Raw genomic sequence first — 20051 nt, 5'->3', positions numbered from 1 at the left:
GTCAACCCTACAATAGCCTAGCTTATTCCTGAAGGCCATTTCCAGACTGAGGCACACGGAGAGGGAACTCAAACCAAACCTTGTGGCTCTAACCTGGTTGATCCTGAGAGACAGACACTGCCCTGGCAGACACACGCTTGGGCATTCACTCCAAAGAAATAAAACTTACATTCATATAAAATCCTGTACACAAATATTCATAGCAGCTTTACTTCAGCTTATTTTTTTAGCAGCCTTATTTTTAAAAGCAAAATACTGAAAACAATGAAATATCCTTCAGTGGGTAAGCAATTGAAACTCTGTACGTTCATATAACGGAATACTACTCAGCAATAAATTTTACATATGATTTATCATTAAAAAAAAACACTATTACTTCATGCAAAAACTTAATGGACCTCAAGAGCACAGTGAAATAGTCAATCTCAAAATTTTACACACTGAATACTTTCATTTATACAACATTCTCAAGATTATAAAACTATAGATATGAAGAATAGATTGGTCATTGCTGGGGATAGAGACAGAATTGGGATGGGGGAATGGGCTTTCCTGGTGGCTCAGTGGTAAAGAATCTGCCTGCAATGCAGGAGATGCAAAAGACGTGGGTTCAGTCCCTAGGTTGGGAAGATCCCCTAGAGGAGGAAATCGCAACCTGTTCCAGTACTCTTGCCTGGAAGATTCCATGGACAGAGGAGCCTGGCAGGCTACAGTCCACAGGGCCACAAAGAGTTGGACACAACTTAGTGACTAAACAATAACAACAAGTGGATCCAAATACAAAGAAGTAACATGAGGGAGTACTTTTATAGGATGGAGGTGTAATATGCTTTGATTATGGTAGTTTTTACAATCTGTAATGTGATAAAATTGCATAAAACTACAGATACAAATCAATAAAGGTTAAAAAGTGGAGATGATGGGTAAAGTCTGTAGTCTGGTTAACAGTAATACACCAGTATCAATGCTGGATGTGACTCATACTGGTTTTGGCTAGTGAACTACAACTATGTAAGATGTCACTTTTGGGGGTCAACTGAGGAAAGGTACCTGGAACTATTTGTACTATTTCTGCAACTTTGTGTGTGTGTGTGTGTGTGTGTGTGTGTTAGTTGCTTAGTTGTGTTCGACTCTTTGCAACCCCATAGGCTGCAGCCCACCAGGCCTCTCCGTCCATGGGATTCTCCAGGCAAGAACACTGGAGTGGGTTGCTATTTCCTTCTCCAAAAGGAACCATAGAAAGAAAGAAAGTGAAGTTGCTCAGTTGTGTCCGACTCTTTGCGACCCCATGGACTGCAGCCCACCAGGCTCCTCCATCCATGGAATTGAGTCTACGATTATTTCAAAATAAAAGATTTAAAAAAATAAAGAAGCAATTATCAAACTGATTTATATATTGTATTTCATTTTTTTGTCAAGAAAGAGAGATAATCTATCTTCACAAATATATGTGTATGTAAATATGTACCTGTATATTTATATTATAGATATTTGTAAGTAAAGATAAATGTATGTATACCGTCATACATTCATATTTGTATATCTTTGTAAGACTACAAAAGATGTAGATGGATAAACCTCAACTGCTAAAAGGAGTCTGCCTCAGAGGAAAGGATTAGAGGGAAGAGGCCCAAAACTATTAATATTTCTTTATATCATTTTCCTTATGTACAATTTTCTTTATATATATCTACATATATTGCTTAACTTGTTTCCAAAAATATAACTTGAAAACTGAGAAAATATTTTTTAAATGACTTTATATACTTTTAAAAGAACTTCAAGAGGATTTTCTGTCAGTCACATGAATTAAGCATAGTTACACAAAATGAGAAAATACATGGAAATACTTTGTGCAAAGGAGGCTCCTGGAAAAGTAAGATTATTATTACTAATTATAACTTAACCTTTTAGGTATAAAGAAATTTTGTGACAAATTTAATAGATTTATCTCTGATTATACTTTTAAAGTAAATTATAACTCATTTAAAATAAAAAATTAAAAAGCAATAAACTTTGGGGTGTCAAAGTCTAACAGGTTTGCTTTAGTTAAGTTACACTTGGTTCGGTATTTCAAAATTTTGATAGCTATAACAGAACAAATGTATTCCATTTTTCCATATTCCTCTACTTCATTTTCTGAATGAAAGGAGATAATTATGGAATATTAAAGAAATAAATTATTATTCAAACATTAATGCTTTCGTTTTCAGGTTTGCAAATACATTTATTCACTTAAGAGTTTCTCTCTGTGGTGTCCTCCTTGATTTTGCAAACTCCGTTGCTCTCTATATACACTTCATTTATCCACATTGTTATAGTATCTTACAAGTCTTTTTGTAATCAAATTAAGTTGCTCACATGTAAAAAATCTGGTGTTTCAGAACTGTATTATTTATTAATATCTTACATCTAATTTTATAAGAGTCTCACCCTTTGAGGTTGTCCCTGTTGGCTCAGTGGTAAAGAATCCCCCTGCAATGCGGGAGACATTAGATCCCTGGGTCGGGAAGATCCCCTGGAGAAGGAAATGGCCTCCTACTCCAGGATTCTTGCCTGGGAAATCCCACAGACAGGGGCCTGGTGGGCTACAGTCCACAGGGTTCCAAAAGAGTCGGACATGACTTAGCAGTTAAACAACAAGCACTTTTCAGTTTATTTTCTAAGAACTTTATTTCTAACTTGGTAGCTATATCAAATATTTTCTTCCTTTTAATGAACCAACTAAACAAGTTTTTACGTTTAACATATAAGTAAAAACTACAGTAGTCACATTAAAAAATTTTTATTTATTTATCTGCACTGGGTCTCAGTCGTGGTATGTGGGGTCTTTAGTTGTGGCACGTGAAAACTTAGTTGTAGCATGTGGGATCTAGTTCCCTGATCAGGGATTGAACCCATGGTCCCTGCACTGGGAGCATAGAGTCTTAGTCACTAAACCACCTGGGAAGTCCCAGGAGTAGTCACATTTACTATTTGACTGCTTAGGATTAAAAAAAAAAAAAACAGGTTAGATGCATCATAACCAAACATTACAGCTGGCTGGAAGTTACCTCATATATTTAATCAATTCTTTATAGTATTACATAAATGACTCTTTCAACTAATACAATTATTACCTTTTTAAAAATTAGTCTGTAGCCCATTCACATTTGAAATGATAACCTTTTAATGGTAAAATTTAGTGAATTTTAGCTCTTATTTTACAAACCTTTGCTCTTGTGGCCAAGAGGGTCTTTGCTTGCTCATCAAGAATATCCAACTTCTCTAAGACTCTTTCTGCCATTGTCAGTCAGTAAATTCCTATTTAAAAGGAAGGGGGGTGGGAATAAATCTCCAAAACAAAATTAAACATATAATTAATTATTTAGGCACAAATTAAGAGACACACCTTTCCAAAACTGTTTTAGGTAAAGAAAAGAATACAGTTCTTTTCTAGATCATGGAACAAATCACACAATTGTAGAAGTACTCAAATGTTTTAGACAGAAACTCATATGATCAGAATTCCCAGAAGCATGTGGGCCCCAGGAATTTTTAAAAGCATGATTAAAGGTGAGTTGAAGAAAGTTCAAGATTACTGTATGAGAACCAGATGTGACTCATACCTGAAGCAAGGGCATGCAGTTTGATATATGTCTTCTTTTTGTCATGATTTAATTTTAATGAAAGTAAATAAGGAGAGCTCACATTTATAGAATTAATTACATTCAAATTAAATTGGTCGATGATCCAAGACTGTTAATACAGCACTTAGCAGGCAATCAGTCACACAGAAGGAGCAGCAGCCAAGCTGGGAAGGATCTGCTGCCATAATAGTTCATATTTCCAGTTAATTAATTTGCTACAAATCTCATCTGGGCTCAGATGGTCCACATTAGTTTTAGGGACTCGAATATTAGCCACTAGAACCTGGTCTAATTTATTTCCATTTTCAGATGAGAAAATTAAAAGCCACAAAATACCTTACAATGCAATACAAATATCTAGGGGGCAGAGTGGAGGCAAGCATCAGGAATACCAACCCCAAACTCCCTCTACTTTATTTATTTATTTTAAAAATTTGAGTAGACATTCATGCACTCAACATATTTTTGTTCACTGAATTGAATGGGCTCCAGTGACATTTATTTAAACGTCTGTAAAACTTCACAGAAAGTATTGAATTCATCAATATTTCTAGTGAACATCAATGTCTACACTAAGATTCTTTTTAGCTCAAAAACTTTATATTCATTGTCTCCTATATTGTATATTATTCAGTCAACATCACACAGAGGCAATAAAACATGAAAAGACAAGAATTAAGAACCCTATGCCAAAAGCTCAAATTATTTTGTACTTGGTTTCTTTTAGCTGTCGTTTCTATTTTCTCTCCTTTACCATCTATTGTGCTGAATTCCTGATGCTCTGCTGGTGTCTTACCATCCCACCAAGCCCTCTGACATTTTGCTATATCTCAATACTCCACCTCCATCCCATGATGTATGTAATCCTATGTGACAAAGGACTTTTGTGAGCTATGCAGATAGCCTGCCTTGGTATGAACCACATAACCTTGTGTTGCAGCTTGGGAAAGAGAGATGTAGGGTAAAGGTTTTAGCACACTGTGAATGCCTCAGATTCTCTGGGTCTTCTACAGGAGAGTAGGGGAGAAATTAGAGATTATCTGGATACTGTATACTGTCTTCTCAGATTTAGAAACCACCCCACTTATATATCCTAAAAACAACTACAGGAATTTTAGCTTCTGTGTTTCTCTTAAACATAGAGTGAAGTGAAAGTTGCTCAGTCGTGTCTGACTCTTTGCGACCCTGTAGACTATACAGTCCATGGGATTCTCCAGGCCAGAATACTGGAGTGGGTAGCCTTTCCCTTCTCCAGGGGATCTTCCCAAGCCAGGGATGGAACCCAGGTCTCCTGCATTGCAGGCAGATTCTTTACCAGCTGAGTTATCAGGAAAGCCCCTCTTAAACATAATATGACTTCAAATATGGGGAAGGATACTATAATTCTCACCAAAATTTATTTTAGTGGGGACAAAGATTTCTGTTTCTAAATAAAATACACAGAGGTAAATAACTAGAAGAACCAAAGGAATGCATTTCCCAGTTTGAGGAAGATGTAAATTATATGAGGGAATGGAGACTTGCTGCTTTCAGTGGGAGGGACAGAAAGCAGGGCTTTTAAAGGGTAAAATGTTTTATGCCTTTTACTTTTATAGTCCCTCATCTTCAACATCACATCAGACATTTTAAGCTATGCCATGTGGTTCTATTTTTTTATAAACACACACATAGAAAGCTGTAATTTGAAGGAAATGTTTATGTTTTTGATTTAAAATTATTTTGCTATGAGCAAATTATTCAGCTATGATATGATTTCTGGCAAATCACTGTGCTTATGAGTTTTTTTGAAGTGAAGAATATGAAGTTTGACAATGAAACTGACAGAATGTTATTAGTTTCAGTTTTGTAGTCTTATTTTCATATTTTGGAGGCAAAATTCCCTTTTTTAGCTTGCAAATGTTTTCATAGCCCTTTGGCAACATGCCAGTGGTTACCAGTGGATGAAGGGCGCTGGGGGAGAGTGCACAGGAGGTAACACCACAGACTAGCTTGCTTGCTTTCATCACCATTCTGGGGGTATCAAGAACCTAGTTGTGTCTCTTCAAGTATATGCTGAGAGCAAAGGACCACCAGGTCTAATATGATGATGCATCCCAGCTGCTTTTACATGAAGTAAAAACTAACCTTTTAATCAAGAGCATCCAGATTATATTAAATGTCCCTCAGTTTGACCATCTGTCCTTTCTTGATTTAACCTTTAATTTTAATGTCTATTTTAAACCAGCATCCTGGCTTCATACTTTGGTTTCATATTTATACTTTTATGGGCATAAATTCTACTTCATTATTCTATTTCTATCAGCATACAATTTCATTTAATGATAAACATTTCATTTGGCTTCTAACTGCTAATTCCATTACATGAAACATACTGTGTGAGGTATTCTATCACAGTAAGTTATCTAAGTGAGTTGTCTCTTGGCAGATATTTTTCTTGTGACACCCATCTTCCTAGGCAAGGCAAATAGTCTCTCATATTTCACCAAAAAGAATAGAGACCATCAGGTAAGAACTTCTTTAACTCCCACTTCTCATACCAAAGTCTCATTGGCATCCGTCCATTGCCATCTCATTTGTATTTTAATTTTAATAGAAGTGTTGCCTCTCCCATCCAAAGCTAATTCCTCCCATATACCCTACACTCTACTATCTCTAGCCTCCTAAAAGAATTGTTTCCATTTTTTATTTCCTCGTCCCTTTATCTTTAATTGTTTTTCTTCACCAATTCCTTTTCCTTAGCATGCTCAGGGCTCTTCTATAAAGGGAAAAATTCCTCTATTCTCTGTACTAGCCATCACTTTCTCTTTCATCTTCCCTTGATTGCCAAATTCTTAAGATAATTGTTTATACTGAGGTTTTCTAATTTTTTACATCCCTTTTCCTTCTCAGTTGGTCATCATTTGACTTCTTCTTAACCTATTCCTCTAAATCTGCTCCCATAAGTTACCAGGGTCACCATTTTATAAATAGGTGGATACTTTTTTGCTCGTATTTATCTTATTTGAGTTTTTAAAACTTTTGCTAATATTAACCACTGCTTTCTACAGGTCTCCCTTCTCTTGGTTTCTATGACAACAGTCCTATCATTTTACCTTCTCTAAACATTCCTTGCCAATATCTTCAACTTGCTGTTCTTTCTCACACTACTTCCTAAATACTAGTGTTCTCAAATGTTCAGCCATTTTCCCACTACTCCGTATATTCTTTCAGGATGACCTCCCAAACTCAGGGCTTCATCTACCACCATCTATTTCCAAACAAAATCTCTCCTCTCAATTCCAACCTAGATACCTCACTCAGTGAAGATTTCCCACAGGTGGCCCAAACGTAGGACTAAAAGTAAATCCGTCCTTCTGCTCCCTTAGCCAAAAACCTCTTCCAACTTTTATTATCACATAGATTATATCTTAGGCATCCAGCCCATAAACTTAGGAGTTGTAATGGTTTTCAATCCTTAGCAGAATGAACTGAGAAGGTTTCAAGAAGTACAAATTCCCAGCTACCTCCTCAGACCCACTAAGTTAGGATTTACAGAGGCAAAGACCAGGAATATATTTTTTAAAGCCCTTCTAATGCAGCTGTTCCCCAAACCAGAATTTGGTCACCACTCTCTAGGAATAGCCATAGTAAAATAGCTGCACCCAGCTAAAAAGGCAGCTGGCTCTTGGAGTCCCTTTATCTCTATGATACAAGCAGGTGAAAATCAGGATTTTCTTCCTAAGAGACAAATGGAAAATAAATATCAGAAGCTCTGTCATATTCATTTTGTCTTCTCTCCTGATTGCTTCTCAAATTCTCTCCTAGGTGAATGGCTCCCATTACTCTAAAATGTTTTCCTATTTTGAGTACAACAGAGTAGAAGATAGGTATCTCTCCTTAGAAATTAAAATTTTAAAAAAGGATAACGGCAAATTTTCTGTGTTGGTTTATAGATAAAGTAAAGGCTTATATCACTGGAATTTTGGCTAAGAGATGGGAACCAAACTAGGGAACAATTTGAGCTTAAAAATAGAGGTATTTACAATTAATTAGGGCTTCCCTGTGCCTCAGACACTAAAGAATCTGCCTGCATTTCTGCCAGTGCAGAAAACTTGGGTTCAATCCCTGGGATGGGACGATCCCCTGAAGAAGGGAATGACAACCCACTCCAGTATTCTTGCCTGGAGAATTTCATGGACAGAGAAGCCTGGTGGGCTACAGTCCATGGGATCACAAAGAGTCAGACACGACTGAGTGACTAACACGAACACACTCCAGGAAAACTCCTTCCTACCCTTTCTCTAAATATATAATAATCACATTCTCTTATATATTCTACATCCTACGTATCTTTTCAGTTTTTTTGCTCTTATCCATTCACATTGCTATTTGTCTCACTGTAAGATTCCATAACTTGTCCAGGTTAACGCAACAGTTTCAAAATATCTTTGAACATTTGTTCCATCCCATCCGTTTTATTCTTATTTTTGCCTGAATTATTTTTTCAAGAAAAATACAATCACATGCCTCCCTAATTACACTCCAACCCTTTCCTATAGATTTCAGGACAAAGGTCAAACTCCTTGATTTATCCTAAGAGGCTCAAGGTTTGGCCTCTGACTAAGTCTTGAACCTCACCGGCCTCCTCTTCATGTATCTTTGATATCCCAGTCCTGATGAACAACTTGCAGTCCTTGAATGTGTTGTATTTTCCTTCACTAGTTGCTTTTTCTTTGCTATTTCCTCTGCCTACAATGCTGTTATCCATTCTCTGTATTTCTAAGTCCAATGCATCCCTCAAGATCCAATAGAAATAACACCTCTGCTGGGAGGAATTCGTGATAAACTGTGATTTAGATGTCCAATGTCTACATTCACACGATAGTCTATGTATACTGCTGTCCTAGTTCTTTAATCACACTCTTAAAGCATTTGATATACTTTATCCCCACTCTATACTGTTTATTGAAGGCCAGAGGCAGATCTAACTCATCCTTGCATCCCGAATACCTAACAATCTGAATAAATGAATAATCACCAGCCATTGAGGAAATGGAAAATGGTAAATGAAAGACAGAACAACCAGAGATCAAACTGCCAACATCCAATGGATCATCGAAAAAGCAAGAAAGTTTCAGGAAAACATCTATTTCTGCTTTATTGCCTATGCCAAAGCCTTTGACTGTGTGGATCACAATAAACTGTGGAAAATTCTGAAAGAAATGGGAATACCAGACCACCTGAACTGCCTCTTGAGAAACCTGTATGCAGGTCAGGAAGCAACAGTTAGAACTGGACATGGAACAACAGACTGGTTCCAAATAGGGAAAGGAGTACGTCAAGGCTGTCTATTGTCACCCTGCTTATTTAACTTATATGCAGAGTACATCATGAGAAATGCTGGACTGGAGGAAGCACAAGCTGGAATCAAGATTGCTGGGAGAAATATCAATAACCTCAGATAAGCAGATGACAGCATCCTTATGGCAGAAAGTGAAGAAGAACTAAAGAGGAGAGTGAAAAAGCTGGCTTAAAATTCAACATTAAACTAAGATCATGGCATCTGGTCCCATCACTTCATGGCAAATAGATGGGGAAACAGTGGAAGCAGTGGCAGACTTTATTTTTGGTGGCTCCAGAATCACTGCTGATGGTGATTGCCACCATGAAATTAAAAGACGCTAACTTCTTGGAAGAAAAGTTATGACCAACCTAGATAGTATATTAAAAAGCAGAGACATTACTTTGCCAGCAAAGGTCCATCTAGTCAAGGCTATGGTTTTTCCAGTAATCATAAATGGACATGAGATTTGGACTATAAAGAAATCTGAGCACCAAAGAATTGATGCTTTTGAACTGTGGTGTTGGAGAAGACTCTTGAGAGTCCCTTGGACTGCAAGGAGATCCAACCAGTCCATCCTAAAGGAGATCAGTCCTGGGTGTTCATTGGAGGGACTGATGTTGAAACTGAAACTCCAATATTTTGGCCACCTGATGCAAAGAGCTGACTCATTTGAGAAGACCCTGATGCTAGGAAAGATTGAAGGCAGGAGAAGAAGGGCACGGCAGAGGATGAGATGGTTGGATGGCATCACTGACTCAATGGACATGAGTTTGGGTGGACTCTGGGAGTTGGTGCTGGACAGGGAGGCCTGATGTACTGTGGTCCATGGGGTCTCAAAGAGTCGGACGTGACTGAGTAACTGAATTGAACTGATGCTTGCTTTTAGTCTGCATTTACATTTATGAGTATGTATAAATCTTTCACAGAGTCCTGTTGAGGTTCTGCTAGATAAAGCCATAACATTAAAAAACACTGTTTTCTCTCCCACCTTCAAACTTAGAAAGGCAACACAGTATACTGGATCAGTTCAGTTCAGTTCAGTCGCTCAGTCGTGTCTGACTCTTTGCGACCCCATGAATCACAGCACGCCAGGCCTCCCTGTCCATTACCAACTCTCGGAGCTCACCCAAACTCATGTGCATCGAGTCGGTGATGATATCCAGCCGTCTCATCCTCTGTCGTCCCCTTCTCCTCCTGCCCCCAATCCCTCCCAGCATCAGGGTCTTTTCCAATGAGTCAACTCTTTGCATGAGGTAGCCAAAGTATTGGAGTTTCAGCCTCAGCATCAGTCTTTCCAATGAACACCCAGGACTGATCTCCTTTAGAATGGACTCGTTGGATCTCCTTGCAGTCCAAGGGACTCTCAAGAGTCTTCTCCAACACCACAGTTCAAAAGCATCAATTCTTCGGTGCTCAGCTTTCTTCACAGTCCAACTTTCACATCTGTACATGATCACTGGAAAAACCATAGCCTTGACTAGATGGACCTTAGTCGGAAGAGTAATATCTCTGCTTTTGAATATACTATCTAGGTTGGTCATAACTTTTCTTCCAAGGAGTAAGTGTCTTTTAATTTCATGGCTGCAGTCACAATCTGCAGTGATTTTGGAGCCCAGAAAAATAAAGTCTGACACTGTTTCTACTGTTTCGCCATCTATTTCCCATGAAGTGATGGGACCAGATGCCATGATCTTTGTTTTCTGAATGTGGAGCTTTAAGCCAACTTTTTCACTCTCCTCTTTCACTTTCATCAAGAGGCTTTTGAGTTCCTCTTTACTTTCTGCCATAAGGGTGGTGTCGTCTGCATATCTGAGGTTATTGATATTTCTCCCAGCAATCTTGATTCCAGCTTGTGTTTCTTCCAGTCCAGCGTTTCTCATGATGTACTCTGCATATAAGTTAAATAAGCAGGGTGACAATAGACAGCCTTGACGTACTCCTTTTCCTAATTGGAACCAGTCTGTTGTTCCATGTCCAGTTCTAACTGTTGCTTCCTGACCTGCATACAGATTTCTCAAGAGGCAGGTTAGGTGGTCTGGTATTCCCATCTCTTTCAGAATTTTCCACAGTTTATTGTGATCCACACAGTCAAAGGCTTTGGCATAGGCAATAAAGCAGAAATAGATGTTTTTATGGAACTCTCTTGCTTTTTCCATGATCCAGCAGATGTTGGCAATTTGATCTCTGGTCCCTCTGCCTTTTCTAAAACCAGCTTGAACATCAGGGAGTTCGCGGTTCACGTATTGCTGAAGCCTGGCTTGGAGAATTTTGAGCATTACTTTACTAGCGTGTGAGATGAGTGCAATTGTGCACTCCACTGGAGAAGGGAATGGCAAGCCACTTCAGTATTCTTGCCTTGAGAACCCCATGAACAGTATGAAAAGGCAAAATGATAGGATACCAAAAGAGGAACTCCCCAGGTCAGTAGGTGCTCAATATGCTACTGGAGATCAGTGAAGAAATAACTCCACAAAGAATGAAGGGATGGAGCCAAAGCAAAAACAATACCCAGCTGTGGATGTGACTGGTGATAGAAGCAAGGTCCGATGCTGTAAAGAGCAATATTGCATAGGTACCTGGAATGTCAGGTCCATGAATCAAGGCAAATTGGAAGTGGTCAGACAAGAGATGGCAAGGGTAAACGGTGACATTCTAGGAATCAGCGAACTAAAATGGACTGGAATGGGTGAATTTAACTCAGATGACCATTATATCTACTACTGTGGGCAGGAATCCCTCAGAAGAAATGGAGTAGCCATCATGGTCAACAAAAGAGTCCGAAATGCAGTACTTGGATGCAATCTTAAAAATGACAGTATGATCTCTGTTCGTCTCCAAGGCAAACCATTCAATATCACAGTTATCCAAGTCTATGCCCCAACCAGTAATGCTGAAGAAACTGAAGTTGAATGGTTTTATGAAGACCTACAAGACCTTTTAGAACTAACACCCAAAAGATGTCCTTTTCATTATAGGGGACTGGAATGCAAAAGTAGGAAGTCAAGAAACACCTGGAGTAACAGGCAAATTTGGCCTTGGAATGCAGAATGAAGCAGGGCAAAGACTAATAGAGTTTTCCCAAGAAAATGCACTGGTCATAGCAAACACCCTCTTCCAACAACACAAGAGAAGACTCTACACATGGACATCACCAGATGGTCAACAGCGATATCAGATTGATTATATTCTTTGCAGCCAAAGATGGAGAAGCTCTATACAGTCAACAAAAACAATACCAGGAGCTGACTGTGGCTCAGATCATGAACTCCTTATTGCCAAATTCAGACTTAAATTGAAGAAAGTAGGGAAAACCACTAGATCATTCAGGTATGACCTAAATCAAATCCCTTATGATCATACAGTGGATGTGAGAAATAGATTTAAGGGCCTAGATCTGATAGATAGAGTGCCTGATGAACTATGGAATGAGGTTCGTGACATTGTACAGGAGACAGGGATCAAGACCATCCCCATGGAAAAGAAATGCAAAAAAGCAAAATGGCTGTCTGGGGAGGCCTTACAAATAGCTGTGAAAAGAAGAGAGGCGAAAAGCAAAGGAGAAAAGGAAAGATATAAGCATCTGAATGCAGAGTTCCAAAGAACAGCAAGAAGAGATAAGAATGCCTTTTGCAGCGATCAATGCAAAGAAATAGAGGAAAAGAACAGAATGGGAAAGACTAGAGATCTCTTCAAGAAAATTAGAGATACCAAGGGAACATTTCATGCAAAGATGGGCTCAATAAAGGACAGAAATGGTCTGGACCTAACAGAAGCAGAAGATATTAAGAAGAGGTGGCAAGAATACACGGAAGAACTGTACAAAAAAGATCTTCACGACCCAGATAATCGTGATGATGTAATCACTAACCTAGAGCCAGACATCTTGGAATGTGAAGTCAAGTGGGCCTTAGAAAGCATCACTACGAACAAAGCTAGTGTAGGTGATGGCATTCCAGTTGAGCTATCTCAAATCCTGAAAGATGATGCTGTGAAAGTGCTGCACTCAATATGCCAGCAAATTTGGAAAACTCAGCAGTGGCCACAGGACTGGAAAAGGTCAGTTTTCATTCCAATTCCAAAGAAAGTATACTGGTTAAGAACATGAAATCTAAAATTGGGCTGCTTGGGTTCGAATCCTTGGCTCTGCTACTTATCAGCTGTGTGACTATGGGCTAGTTGCCTATCCTGTCTGTATTATCCCATTCATAAAAAGGGAATAATAGAAGAACCGACTTCATTTGGGCTGTTATGAGGTTTAACTGAGTGAATGCAAGTGACACATAAAGTGTTTGATAAATGAAAGAAGTAAATATAAGTAATGATACACTTACTGGTTAGGGATAAAATGTATGAGATTACCCGTAAATTCTGGAAAATGCATGTTCCACATATGCATATCATTTTGTTTTTTTCTGCATACCTGTCACCATGCAATCACCAATGGTCTCCATATGTCAAATGGCCTACTTCACAAGCTATTTCTTCAATTATACCCAAACTAAATGCTTGGAACTTGGGAAACAAAGAGAATTTATTCAACAAGTCAGTGTCTTCTATTTAATCCAATAATTCAGTATATTCTAGTTTAATTCAGAAATTTAATATCTTCTGTACCATGTCATCTATTATCTTTTTTCCTTTTCTTCTCTAATTTTCTCATAGTTTTACTTCTCAATTTTTTATTCAATTCTTTTTCTGAGTTCAGTCAACAAAAATTAAAACTCATTGTCTCATAAGGTGTTAATGTAGGTCTTGGAGACAGTTTGATGCTACTTTAATAAGCATTATGATGTTGCCACACTACAAAGTGAAAGTAAAGTCGCTCAGCCATGTCCCACTCTTTGCAACCCCAAGGACTGTAGCCTACCAGGCCAATCTGTCCATGGGATTTTCCAGGCAAGAGTACTGGAGTGGGTTGTCATTTGGAGACTCATCAAAAGACAAAATTAGTTTGTATTCAAGTAAACAGATCTAATCATTTGCCTTTCAATGATATATTAACTAGGGTGAAAGAGATTATCTTATTTCTTAAATATGCATAGATACACCTGAAGCAATCTTATATACACTTACAGTTGCTGGGAAATGCTCCTTTCTGGAATGGAGAGTTCTTATGTGGTCACAAAAATCTACCCCATAGAATCTTGGGGTTAAAATGGACAAAAGTCTTTCACATAATTCCATGTACAGTGAGGCTACATTGACACCAACTGGACAAGCCCTTTCTGTTCAGTTCAGTTCAGTCATTCAGTCATGTCCAACTCTTTGTGACTCCATGAACCATAGCATGCCAGGCCTCCCTGTCCATCACCAACTCCCAGAGTCCATTCAAACCCATGTCCATTGAGTGGGTGATGCCATCCAACCATCTCATCCACTGTTGTCCCCTTTTCCTCCTGCCCCCAATCTTTCCCAACATAAAGGTCTTTTCAAATGAGTCAGCTCTTCACATCAGGTGGCCAAAGTATTCAAGTTTCAGCTTCAACATCAGTCCTACCAATGAACACCCAGGACTGATCTCCTTTAGGATGTACTGGTTGGATCTCCTCACAGTCTAAGGGACTCTGAAGAGTCTTCTCCAACACCACAGTTCAAAAGCATCAATTCTTCGATACTCAACTTTCTTTATAGTCCAACTCTCACATCCATACATGACTACTGGAAAAACCATAGCCTTGACTAGACGGACATTTGTTGACAAAGTAATGTCTCTGCTTTTTAATATGCTATCTAGGTTGGTCATAACTTTACTTCTAAGGAGTAAGCGTCTTTTAATTTCATGGTGGCAATCACCATCTGCAGTGATTTTGGAGCCCCTCCCAAAATAAAGTCAGCCACTGTTTCCACTATTTCCCCATCTATTTGCCATGAAGTGATGGGACCAGATGCCATGATCTTAGTTTTCTGAATGTTGAGCTTTAAGCTAGCTTTTTCACTCTCCTTTTTCATTTTCATCAAGAGGCTCTATAGTTCTTCTTCACTTTCTGCCATAAGGGTGGTGTCATCTGCTTATCTGAGGTTATTGATATTTCTCCCAGCAATCTTGATTCCAGCTTGTACTTCTTCCAGCCCAGCATTTCTCATGATGTACTCTGCATAGAAGTTAAATAAGCAGGGTGACAATATACAGCCTTGACGTACTCCTTTTCCTATTTGGAACCAGTCTGTTTTTCCATGTCCAGTTCTAACTGTTGCTTCCTGACCTGCATACAGGTTTCTCAAGAGGCAGTTCAGGTGGTCTGGTATTCCCATCTCTTTCAGAATTTTCCACAGTTTATTGTGATCCACATGGTCAAAGGCTTTGGCATAGTCAATAAAGCAGAAACAGATGTTTTTCTGGAACTCTCTTGCTTTTTCCATGATCCAGCGGATGTTGGCAATTTGATCTCTGATTCCTCTGCCTTTTCTAAAACCAGCTTGAACATCAGGGAGTTCGCGGTTTACGTATTGCTGAAGCCTGGCTTGGAGAATTTTGAGCATTACTTTACTAGCATATGAGATGAGTGCAATTGTGGTAGTTTGAGCATTCTTTGGCATTGCCTTTCTTTGGGATTGGGAGGAAAACTGACCTTTTCCGGTCCTGTGGCCACTGGTGGGTTTTCCAAATTTTCTGGCATATTGAATGTAGCACTTTCACAGCATCATCTTTCAGGATTTGAAATAGCTCAACTGGAATTCCATCTCTTCCACTAGCTTTGTTCATAGTGATGCTTTCTAAGGCCCACTTGACTTCACATTCCAGGATGTCTGGCTCTAGGTGAGTGATGATCCTGGCTTTTACTTTCAATGCTATTGTCTTCCTTAAGACCTTAAGATGTTCGTTTTCCCTTCTCTCAGTTACTGCACTCTAATCTCCCTAATTTGCCAGACCCTAACTTTCCTCCTCATCCCTCAAATATTGGTCCTTCAAAATGCCATCAGTGCTGGCTTAATTAAACAGGACACTGATCAGGTCTAGCTCCAGCCCTCAAACCTTAGTTTGCTCCCCAATATCTGCAGAGTAACACACAAGCTCTGCAGATGACATACAGGACAGTTCAAGAAAACAGTCCAGGATCTGGCTCACTCCACTTTCCAGTTAACCTCCCCCATAACCCATCTTCTTCTGCCATGCTTTACCATTTCTTTTCCAGGACACATCCTGCACCTTTCCAAGCATGTACTTCACTCCTGCTTTTTTTCTTTCTTTTTAAAGTATTTATTTGTTTGCATGTGCCCGGTCTTAGTGGCAGCATACAGGATCTTCAGTCTTCATTGCAACATGAAAACTAGACATGTGGGATCATTGTTCCCTGACTAGGGATTGAACCCAGGCCCCTTGCACTGGGAGCTCAAAGTCTTAGCCTCTGAACCACTAGAGAAGTCTCATTCCTGCTTTTCATGTCACTGGGATGTTCTTTCCTAATGTCTTCTAGTCAAAAGCCTATCCTTTCTCAACTCCTAATATAAAGGTGGGCTTGCCAGGTGGCACAGTGGTAAAGAATCCACTTGTCAATGCAGAAGACACAAGAGATATGGATTCAACCCCTGGGTTGGGGATATCCCTTGGAGTAGGAAATGGCAACCTGCTCCAGTATTCTCGCCTGGAGAATTCCATGGGCAGAGGAGCCTGGCAGGCTACAGTCCATGAAGTCACAAAGAATCAGACACAAATGAGCACACAGCACAGCAATGTAAAGGCAAGCTCTTTTCCAAGACTCTCCTTGACATTCTTTCATTCTTTGTCCCACTGACAGTTACATTTTATTATGTGCTATTGTATTTTGTCCTTCATGATAGAACTTGGCACACTGTAGTACAGAGACTTACCATTTGACAAATCTCTTCCTCACTGTGTTAAATCTCATTTAAAGCAAGAATTGATTTACCTGCCTTGAATCTCAGCACCAGAAAAGGATTTTAACTAACTAACTGGGATCTGAAAATTATCATTTAGTTTGGAGATGTCTCTGAATAAAGCATTTTATGGGGAGCAATCCCAGTTTATCTGTGATGGATGATATTAATTCAAGATGATTTACTGGGGATGAAATATGAAGTTGAGTGAATTATAAGATTTGGTTCTTGCCAAGTCTAAACTTGGTAAAATTATTTTCAAAGGAAACTGAGATTTATGTTCTTAATTACTGGCTCAGTAATGACAGGTTTTTGAAAAAGAACCTAATGAAATAGAGAACTTGCCAACTAGGGCAGAATAAAATTCCCAGTCACTCTCAAAGTAAATCATCCGCTGGCTTCACTGCAAAGACTTGGCTACATCAACAAACAATTTCAAGGTTGTAAGGCCAACATTATAAGCAATCAGAGACTGAGTCATTACTAAAAATAACAATATCAAACTAAAAAGTTGCTTTTTAAAAAGCATTAATTCATTTTCACAGTACTTTTGAACTGGAAAAAAAGTCAAAAATCAAACAAACAAAAAGCCAATGCTGCCAATATTATAGGCTCTGCTAAGAAGTCTTCTTCAGCAAGTCATCTCCTATTAAAGGAAAAACTAAAGAAAACTGAAAGTGGCTTTAAACTCATAAACTAAAGAGCTGGACTGAGCAACTATCCAGAAAATGGAGGCTCAAATTAACATTTACTCTTTTATCTGCCTTCATCAGGTAATATGTTCACTCCTTATAGGAAAGACCTCTTATACCTGAACCAGAAACCGACCACTAAACACTGCATACACGCTAAGTTGCTTCAGTCGTGTCTAGCTCTTTGTGACCCCGTGGTTTGTAGCTTGCCAGGCTCCTCTGTCCATGGGACTCTCCAGGCAATAATACTGGAATGGGTTGCCATGCCCTCCTCCAGGGGCTATTCCTGACCTGAGGATTGAACCCACGCCTCTTAAGTTTTTTGCATTGGCAGACAGGTTCTTTACCATTAGCGATACCTGGGAAGCCCCACTAAACACTGTACTAAGCACCTAGAAAGCACTTGTTGTTAAGGGATCATGTTTTGCTCCATTTGAGATAACTGGCTAAATTTGTTTACCTCACATTTCAAGTACAGACACAAGAGAATTCTTTTTTTTTTTTTAGTCTAAAATGTTGACTCATATTACAGGCTGAATTATGTCACCTTCAAATCTGCCTGTTGAAATCCTAATCCCAAGTATCTCAGAGTGTGGCTGTTTTTGGAGGGAGGGCCTTCATTTTTTAAACAGTAATTAAGTTAAAATAGTTTAAATGAGGTCATTAGAGTGGGCCTGGATCCACTGTGCCTGGTGGCATACAGGAAGAGGAGATTAGGACACAGACAATATGCACAAAGGGAAGATCAGGTGAGACACAGGGAAAAGGGGTCCATCCGCAAGCCAAGGACAGAAGCTTAAGAAGAAACCAACCCTGCAGACACCTTGATCTTGAACTTCTAGTCTCCAGAACTGTGAGGAATAAATTACTGTTGTTCAAGTCATACTGCCTGTGGTGTGGTGACCCAAGGACAAAGGAGCAGATAACCAAGGAGGGTCTTGGAATGCAAGAATGGAAAAACCAGACCCTTATCGTCCTTCCCTCCCGCATGTTGTAACTATTAATGGAACAGTATAACCTGTCTCCCCACCTACCCCATAGGGAGGAGGTATTTGCCTTATTCTTCCCCCCACCCAGTATACTTTCCTCATCCAATAAGCAAATGACCAGCAAGATCCCTATCCCACTCCTTGTACCCTGGGTAGAAAGTAGACTAAGGACCCCTATTCAACGCTGGTTCTCCCTTGAGCTGCCCACTGTTCTAACAGCATCTCCCACTGTAATAAACTTTATTTCCCTTTCATTCTGCCTCATGTCTGGAAATTCTTTTCCAACCCGTGCATGGACCATGACATGTGGTATTGCAGTTGTGGCAGCTTTAGCAAACCAACACACCCCACAAATAATGAGAACTAACTTTAAAAATCATTATTAGAAGATTTAAAGATTAATCCTGGCCTCTGTGCATAGATCCATACTATTTAATTTCTTGTCCCCTTTGTGTTATGAGAGCAGGGGAGAAAATTGACTCTTGGTTTTCAAACATTACTAAAATTTGCCTGTCACCAATTTGAGGTTGGATGGTAAGCTTCTAACGAAAAATATCAAAGATGTTTTAAAAGTATGTGTATAAACTCTGGGGAGTGCCATTGTGAGCAACCAATGAGATTACGATAGGAGGACTTATTGGCAGATTTGAAATCGCATCACAATTATTGCTGGAGTGATCAACTCCAACCAGCCCCATCCACAGCCGTTCTGTCTGTTTCGGAAGTTTGAAATGAACCAATTATGATGCTTGGAGGCCGCCCGCACTTCATGCGGGTCCTCCAGTTCACCTTCCCGGGGAGCCTGAATCTCAGGAGGGCCCCGCGAAGAGGCTCAGGGGTACCTGGAAATCAGGGAGCCCTTCGCAAATACCCTCTGCCTGTGGTCCTTTAATAGCAAACCAAAATATCAAAGATGTGATTGAGGAAACTCCTTAAAATTAAGTATAGAAGAGGCAAATGTCCTTTCAAGGAAGCTGGGAGAAGCCCCTGAGGCCTGCCTGTGTCCCACACTCACCTGGGAAGCTGTGCTGGGAGCAACTCCGCCGCCCGGCGTGATAGGGACGCCTCGCGCCCAGTCCCTCCCCAGCCAGATCCTGGGGGATGGGCGGGACGGAGAAAGTTCTGTTATCGGCTGGGGAGGAAAAGGGCCTAAGACTTAAAAGCATGCGTTTCTTATTTCGCTTTCCATCTCCATACAAATTTTAGCTTCCAAACTTGCAACGCCTCCGCCTCCGCAAACCGCACCTACTTGCTTTTCTCTTCTGGCTCCGGTAACTTTTCTGCCGGATTCAGGCCCTTGGCTATGCGTCCTGTGTCCATAGAAACCGTTTCCTGAGCTTTCCTAGCCTTGAAAAGGTCCTCTGCCTCCAGGGGATTTTGCCCACATACTTTTGTAACTAAGATCCAAAGTGACTCACCAAATCCTTAAAGATATAAAAGCTATTATGCTGAAGAGTGGAAGGAGATAGAGGTTAAGGAAAGGAAAGAAGTACCAAGAACTGGGGACAACGACTCTGCTGCTCTTTATTCCCTTCTGGAAATGTCACAGTTCAAAAAGAAAGTTTCCTCCTTGCACTTTGCA

The 20051-nt window shown here is 39.6% G+C and overlaps 1 protein-coding gene across 2 annotated transcripts in view; it reads right to left on the bottom strand.

The window, feature by feature from the left end:
- The window catches only part of CUNH1orf141 (chromosome unknown C1orf141 homolog), a 53183-nt gene extending 33341 nt beyond the window's left edge, over positions 1-19842 (bottom strand). The window contains exons 1-2 of one of the 2 annotated variants that reach the window (XM_040232621.1): positions 19719-19842; positions 3212-3303 (exon numbers count right to left, since the gene is read on the bottom strand). In XM_040232621.1, coding sequence (XP_040088555.1) covers positions 3212-3286 — 75 coding nt within the window. In that variant the 5' untranslated portion in view covers positions 3287-3303; positions 19719-19842. The other variant, XM_040232620.1, reaches the window with a different exon arrangement.
- Between the last annotated feature and the right edge of the window lie 209 nt (positions 19843-20051).

Source organism: Oryx dammah, unplaced genomic scaffold (assembly GCF_014754425.2).
Source record: "Oryx dammah isolate SB20612 unplaced genomic scaffold, SCBI_Odam_1.1 HiC_scaffold_28, whole genome shotgun sequence".
Lineage (NCBI taxonomy): Eukaryota > Metazoa > Chordata > Mammalia > Artiodactyla > Bovidae > Oryx > Oryx dammah.
This window is presented reverse-complemented; position numbering and strand designations above follow the sequence as displayed.